This window comes from Gekko japonicus, unplaced genomic scaffold (assembly GCF_001447785.1).
Source record: "Gekko japonicus isolate JY-2015 unplaced genomic scaffold, Gekko_japonicus_V1.1 scaffold2530, whole genome shotgun sequence".
NCBI lineage: Eukaryota > Metazoa > Chordata > Lepidosauria > Squamata > Gekkonidae > Gekko > Gekko japonicus.
The window spans coordinates 239,846-247,580 of NW_015162027.1; the positions used below are offsets into that span (position 1 = coordinate 239,846).

General features: G+C 52.2%; 1 protein-coding gene across 1 annotated transcript in view; it reads left to right on the plus strand.

Moving 5' to 3' along the window:
• The window catches only part of LAGE3 (L antigen family member 3), a 9,723-nt gene extending 3,979 nt beyond the window's left edge, over positions 1-5,744 (plus strand). The window contains exons 3-4 of the mRNA XM_015405522.1: positions 3,955-4,083; positions 5,296-5,744. Coding sequence (XP_015261008.1) covers positions 3,955-4,083; positions 5,296-5,407 — 241 coding nt within the window. The 3' untranslated portion in view covers positions 5,408-5,744. The remainder of the gene's footprint in view (positions 1-3,954; positions 4,084-5,295) is intronic.
• The last annotated feature ends 1,991 nt before the right edge of the window (positions 5,745-7,735 follow it).

The window sequence follows — 7,735 nt, forward strand, 5'->3', positions numbered from 1 at the left end:
GGGGGGAGGAGCTCCGCTGGGGTGGGAGGTCACTCTAGGACTCGCATTTCTCCCGGACTCCGTGGTACGCCATACAGCCACCTCTTCCGAGCAATGCCACTGCCCTCTATATACAGGGGGTGGTGGCAATGCTCCCTCTAAGAGGTGGAGTCTTGTGAGCAAAAAGTCTACTTTTGTGAGCTCCTGGCATTAACGTTGCGATGTTCCCTCTAAGCTGTTGTGAGCAAAAATTCTACTTTGTGAGCTACTGGCATTAAAGCTGTGAGCAATCAATTTGGCTGCTGCATAAATCAGTTTGCTCTGGAGCCTTCCTTCCTGAGCTGAGGCAAAAATGTGTGAGCCGGAGGCTAAAAACCTGTGAGCTAGCTCACACTAACTCAGCTTAGAGGGAACACTGGACTTGTGAGCGAGCGATTTGGCTCCTGCATCGATTAGTCTTCTCTGGAGCCCTCCTTCCTGAGCCAGGGTTGCCAGCCTCCAGGCGGGGCCTGGGGATCTCCCGCTTTTACAACTGATCTCCAGCTGAGAGAGATCAGCTCCCCTGGAGAAAATGGCTGCTTTGGAGGGTGGACTCTATGGCATCGTACCATGTTGAGGCCCCTCCCCAAACCCCGCCCTCTCCCGGACCCACACCCAAAGTCTCCATGTATTTTCCAACCCAGACCTGGCAACCCTAGTGTGAGCTAGAGGCTAAAAAACTGGGAGCTAGTTTACACAACTCAGCTTAGAGGGAACACTGCTTCCAAGCCGTCTTTTTCTCCCGGGAAACTTCTGGGTAGTCTGGAGAACACCATGGCTCCCCTGGAGATTGGCAACCGTATATCCCCTTCCTCTTAAGGGGCTGGGGCACTGGCTTTCTTAACCCAAGGTGGCTTCCCAAAAACAGAGCTGTCTCTGCGGGTGGGGTACAAGAGGGGGCCAGATAACCGGGAGATCTGCCTGTACCCCATCTTTCCTCCCAAGAGGGCTTTCCTGATTTCCTCCCTCCTCTTTTGTATCCTTGCAATAGACGCTGAACTGCAGGCTGTGGAAGGTCGGTAGTTCAGCAGTTTGAGACCCGAGTGTGCCGCATGACGGAGTGAGCCCCCGTCTCTAGTTCCAGCTCCTGCCAACCTAGCAGTTCGAAAGCAAGAAATTGCAAAAGTAGATAAATAGGTACCACTTCGGTGGGAAGGGAACAGCGTTCCGTGCGCCTTGGTGTTTAGTCATGCCGGCCACATGACCACGGAAAGGTCTTCGGACAGTGCTGGCTCTTCGGCTTTGAAACGGAGATGAGCACCGCGACCCTAGAGTCGGATTCGACTGGCTTTCGAGCAAGGGAACCTTTACCTCTACCTAATACCCCTGCGAGGTAGGCTAGGTTGAGCAACAGCACGATTGGGTCAGCAGTAATGAGTGCGTTTCACCATGCTGTGTGGGTGTGCACCCGGGGCTCCTGGGTCTTAGGGCACCCTGGGTTCCCAAGCGGGCGCTCAGCCCTGCAACTCGGCTTGGGCTCCCAAAAGCCTCGCTTGACACACTTTAAAAACGCAGAGGCCCTGTTTCTGTGTGAATGGGAATACATCTTTTGTAAGCAGCCGATTCAAAGTGGTGGTTTAGAATTTTCAAGCTCTCGGCGGCTGGGGCAGAGGTCTCCAACGTGGTACCCAGGGGCGCAGGGGCGCCTGCCAACACCTTTCATGGGGCCTGCCAAGTGTTCTTAGGAAGTAGGTGGGGCTTTTGCCCAGCAAGGCTCCTGATTGGCCTTTGGAGATTTGATTGGCTATGCAGATTTTTTAAAATGTTATTTTGGTAGCCGCTGTCAGCTCCTTATAAGGAGCTTTGCTGATCGAAGACAAGCTGCAATAATACCCATTTTGTGGCCATCTCTTGCAGCAGCGGTGGCTCAAGTGGCTAAGACGCTGAACTGCAGGCTGCGGAAGGTCAGTAGTTCAGCAGTTCGAGACCCGAGTGTGCCGCATGACGGAGTGAGCTCCCGTCCTTAGTTCCAGCTCCTGCCAACCTAGCCGTTCAAAAGCAAGACATTGCAAGTAGATAAATAGGTACCACTTCGGTGGGAAGGTAACAGCATTCCGTGCGCCTCGCCGTCATGCCGGCCACATGACCACGGAAACGTCTTCGGACAGCGCTGGCTCTTCGGCTTTGAAACGGAGATGAGCACCGCAACCCTAGAGTCGGACTCAACTGGCTTTCGAGCAAGGGAACCTTTACCTTGCAGCAGCCATTTGGTGACTGTGCCCACCACTAGGGATGCCAGTCTCCAGGTGGGGCCTGGGGATCCCCCGGGATTACAGCTCATCTCCATACCACAGAGATCAGTTCCCCTGTAGGAAATGGCTGCTTTGGAGGGACCCAATGAGGTCCGTGTCCCCCCCAGGCTCCACCCCCAAATCTCCAGGAGTTTCCCAACTTTGGTCTGGCAACTCTACCCACCGCCCCTGCCAATGACCAGGGGGTACCTGGCAACAGCCCTACCAGCCACACTCTGTCAGACCACAGTGGCTATTAGCCACAAGGTATAGATAGGTGGCTCAGTGGTTAAGACGCTGAGCTGCAGACTGGAAGGTCGCCAAGTGCCACGTGACGGAGTGAGCTCCCGTCTCTGGCCCCAGCTTCTACCAACCTAGCAGTTCGAATGCCAGAACTTGCAGGTAGATAAATAGGTACCGCTTCCGTGGGAAGGTAACAGCGTTCCGTGCGCCTCGGCGTCTAGTCATGCTGGCCACATGACCTCGGAAACGTCTTCGGACAGTGCTGGCTCTTCGGCTTGGAAACGGAGATGAGGACTGCACTCCTAGAGTCGGTTCCGACTGGCTTTCGAGCAAGGGAAACCCCTTTACCTTTAAACCTATAGATAGGAACTCTTGGTCTGGCCCCACTGGTGGACCTCCTGGTGGCACCTGGTATTTTTGGCCGCTGTGTGACACGGAGTGTTGGACTGCATGGGCCATTGGCCTGATCCAACATGGTTTCTCTTATGTTCTTATGTTTAATTCCAGAGGGGGCCCCAGGCCCAGAAAGGGTTAGGGACCCCTGGGCCACAGGATATGGCATTTGAAGGACCACCTCCGTGCTAAGTAGTCTGGCCGAGATCAGCTGAACGTGCTCTCCTCCCAGAGCCCGCCTGTTGCTGTGGCCGTAGGCTACTATTAACTAGACCTTTAGGAGAGGAGGAGGAGGAGGAGGAGATTGGATTCATACCCCGCCCTTCACTACCCAGAGGAGCCTCAGAGCGGCTTATAGACTCCTTTCCCTTCCCCTCCCCACAACAGACAACCTGTGAGGTAGGCGGGGCTGAGAGAGCTCTGACAGAAACAGCTCTTTTTCGAGAACAGCTCTGAAAGAACTTGTGACTGACCCAAGGTTACACCAGCAGCTGCAAGTGGAGGAGTGGGGAATCAAACCCGGTTCTCCCAGATTAGAGTCTGGGCACTTAACCACTGCACCAAACTGGCTCTCGGCTTTGGCCCAGTCATCCCTGGCTGTAGGAACTGAAATGGAAATCTGCTGCACTGCCCATTTTAACTTTTAGCCGGTTTTATTGTATTAATTCTATATTTGGTATCTATTTATTGAATCGTTTCAGACTGCAATAGCATTTATTGTGACCTCCCCCTAGCTCTCCTGTGGGAAGGGCTGGGTACGAGTTGAATGAATAAACAAACAAGCCCAATGTGATTAAAATGTAGAATTCGCTGCCCGAGAATGTAGCGATGCCCGCAGGAGCAAAAAGCTTTAGAAGGGGATTAGATTTGTCCCACCCACTTCCTGAAAGCCCTGTTTCGTCCCACCAACTTTCTAAAAGCGCTTTGAGGGCACTGGGAAAGGTGCCCGTGGGCGCCATGTTGGGGTTCCCTGTCCGCGTCTAGGTTGTCAAAAAAGTAGACGGGTGGGAGAGCTTTTACCTGCCCTCTTGGTACTTTTTACGTTCCTTATGACTGCCCCCAACGCTAGTGAGCTCAGCATCCCTTTCCCGTCGTCGCCGCTAGCCCGGATCGCGCTGGGTTCTCTGGCCCCGGATCCTGAGCCCCGCAAAGGAGGAATCAGCAAGGAACTGGATGTGACCGAGAACGTTTTGCATGTGTGAGTATCGTGTGCCCCTTCACAGAAGGGAGGTTGGGGGGGGGGCTGCTGGTGGGCAGAGCTTTGGGAAGTTCCCCTGAACAAGCTCCTTTTTGTTTTGGGGAGAGGCTTGTCGATGGATATGTCTAATGCTAATTGTCAAGAGGGAGAAGACGCGATTTGGAATTTTCTGCACAGGGCATCCAAAATGGCTACAAAGCCGGCTTTGCTTTTCTAGTTCCCTCAGTTGGTCGAAGGGTTGCGGTGGTCAAGTGCTTAAGATGCCGAACTGCAGACCGGAAGATTGGCAGTTCGAGACTCGAATGCCGTGTGACGGAGTGAACTCCCGTCTCTGGCCCCAGCTCCTGCCAACTTAACCGTGTTTCCCCGAAAATATGACAGTGTCTTATATTAATTTTTGCTCCCAAAGATGCGCTAGGTCTTATTTTCAGGGGATGTCATTTTTCCATGAAGAAGAATACGGTACACTCCGTCAGGGCAGAGCGAGCAGCAGGCGGCAGCTTGTCCTGGCGGCGGCGCGGGCTCTCTGATTAAAAGAGACCTATTATTTTCGGGGAAACACGGTAGCAGTTCAAAAGCAAGAAACTGCAAGTAGATAAAGAGGTACCACTTCGGTGGGAAGGTAAAAGCATTCCGTGCACCTCAGCATCTAGTCATGCTGGCCACATGACCATGGAAACGTCTTTGGACAGTGCTGGCTCTTCGGCTTGGAAACGGGAGCACTGCACCCCTAGAGTCGGATTCGACTGGCTTTCAGTCAAGGGAAACCTTTACCCAAATTGGTTGAAGGGGGGCTGGGGGAGCGGTTTCCCGCCAATTCTCCCTCTAAGCTGTGGAGTCTTTTGAGCAAAACTTCTACTTGATGAGCTACCGGCATTCAAGTTGTGAGCGAGCGAGCGATTGGGCGACTGCAGCGATTAGTTTGCCCTTGAAGCCAAACTTCCCGAGCTAAGGCAAAAATGTGTGAGCCGGAGGCTAAAAAACTGTGAGCTGGCTCACACTAACTCAGCTTGGAGGGAACACTGGCTCCCGCTGAGGATAACAGAGATGCTGCAGGGTCAGAGTTGGGAGCCCTGGCTAACTAGCAGCATAAATTGGAGAAGGGGAACGGAACAGCGACTGAAGCGTGTGGCGTTGGGGGGCATCCCGTTACGATGCGGGAGACTTCGGTGCGCAGGTTTTCGACCCTAGCCGTTTATCCGTTTCTTTCAGGCGCTGGAAAGCGGAAGAGGCCCGCATACTGCGCGTGTCCATCAGTTCTTTCCTGGAGCATCTCTCCTTGGTGGTGGAGACGATGGACCTCTTTCGCCCCCCTGTGGCGTAAGAAGTCGGTGCACCCAGGCGCCGGGAAGAGATGGAATTCCAAATGGCCTTGGTTGGACACAGAACTACTCCGGGGGTTCTGGGCGTCGAAGAAAGCACAAGACAGTCTATCCTTGAAGCCCGGTTGATAGGAGCCGGCGTGTCCTCTGATGCGCAAGAATATCAGTGCACCTTGGGAGCTGGCCAACCTAGGACTGACTTAGCATAAGATAAGTACAATCTGGAGTCGTCAATGCGTTATCCGGCACCCTTTCTTGTCTGCCACATTTCTATGGTGAAAGGGGATGTGGCTCAAGTGTTTAAGCCAACTGATGGTTTTGCTCAATGAGTTAAATGTACCGCGTTATGCATGCATAACTAAGTCTTAATAAAGATTATTTTCGAGGCTCCCGGATTAGTGCGTAGGAGGGCGAGGAAAAAACCCCTACAAATTGCCAGACTTTTCTCAGAAAGGGAGTGCTAACACAGGTCCCCAACGGACCACCTCCACTACAGTAGGAACATTTAGATAAACACGTGCTAGCTAATCCTGCATGTGTTTACTTAGAAGTAAGCCCACTGTGTTCAGTGGAGCTAACCCCAAGGTGAGTTTGCATAGGATTGCGACAGTACCACTGTTGTGTTTTCATCCGAGCGGAACCCCGCACTGCAGCATGGGATTTGTAGTCTTAACGTTGTGCTAATAGCGTAGCGCACCATCTCGCCGACACTGAATCGGCGTGGATCGAAGCAAATTCAGCTAGCCAAAAAAAGAGAAAAAAATGCTTTTTAAAAAGAATATGATGGTACAGGTCTGTCTCAAGCTACCACTCCTTGATTGTTCTGACGCGGACCTGACGTGGACAAGAAATAAAATGGCGAGCGGCAAACTAGTGTTGAAAGCTGAACGGGGCCTCGCTATGAAAGGTGACGTCTCAAGGAAAACAGATGGTGTCGGATGAGATGGTTTAGCAGAAACAGGCTGTTTTGAGGCAATATTGGAAGAACGAGGGCAGCAGTAACACAACACGCACTGAAAAATTCTGGCATGAAGTATCTGCTGCGGATTTGACGGAAGAACCGCAGGCTTCCAGAAATTTTGGAGTAATATGGGTCTAAGTGGGGTATTCTTTCTCTCTATACCGTGGAGCTACATATGGCTGAAGATCTCCTGGGAATAAAACTGATCTCCAGATGACAGAGATCAGTTCCACCTGGAGAAAATGGCTCTGTGGCATTAGACCCCACTGAAGTCCCTCAAGAGCCAGTTCATTGTTGTGGTTAGGAGTGCGGACTCAAATCTGGGAGAACTGGGTTTGACTCCACTCCTCCCCATGCAGCTGCTGGTGTTACCTTGGGTCAGTCACAAGTTCTCTCAGAGCTGTTCTCTCAAGAGCAGTCCTCGAAAGAGCTCTCTCTCAGCCCCACCTACCTCACAGGGTGTCTGTTGTGGGGAGGCGAGGGGAAGGGAAAGGAGACTGTAAGCCGCTCTGAGACTCCTTTGGGTAGTGAAGGGCAGGGTATAAATCCAATCTCTTCTTTTACCTCACAGGGTGTCTGTTGTGGGAATGGGAAGGGAGAGGAGTTTGTCAGCCGCTCTGAGACTCCGAGTGAAGGGCGGGGTATAAATCCAATCTCCTCTCCTCCTCCTCCTCTTCCTCCTCCTCAGGCTCCACTCCCATCATCTTCAGGTATTTCCCAACCCGGAGTTGTCAACTCTACAGAAAGTTGCTTTTTGAAGCAACGTGTAATTGTTCAGGAATTGTTTCAACCCCATATCCTTTAAAATTAACACAGCCTTAGAGACACAGCATTTCTGCCTATTCGGCCTGTTTCTGACTGAGGTGGTAAACCTCAAGAGAAATATCCATAGCGATAAGTGGATTTCAGGGTGAACACTTCTCGTCTAGCTCTCTCTGTCATGCTGATTTTCTGTACATAGATTGGGTTTTTAAACGAAAACGGGGAACCACGCAATAATGTGACACTCTCCCCCCCCCATGGTGTGGTTGGAAGTTGTGCGTGAGTTTACCACTGTTGAGAGATTTGTTGGTGTGGATCGAAACTGGAAGTCACCACAAAAAGTAGAAACCCACATGAAGCCAGGTTCCTTCCACGGTGGGTGACACCCACAGGGCAATCGTCCAGTAAAATTACACTCGGGTGTACTCCACCGTAAGACAATTACACGGTCCCTGAGGCAGTCAACGAAGATGCAGACTGGCGGTGTGAGGTGATCGACGCCGGGTTTCCCCCGAAAAGGAAGCCGTTTTCCAGAGGGAAGAAAACCACGGGGCATCATTTCAAGTTAGGCCATCTCGGAACAAAAGACACTGAAACCTCCCATGTG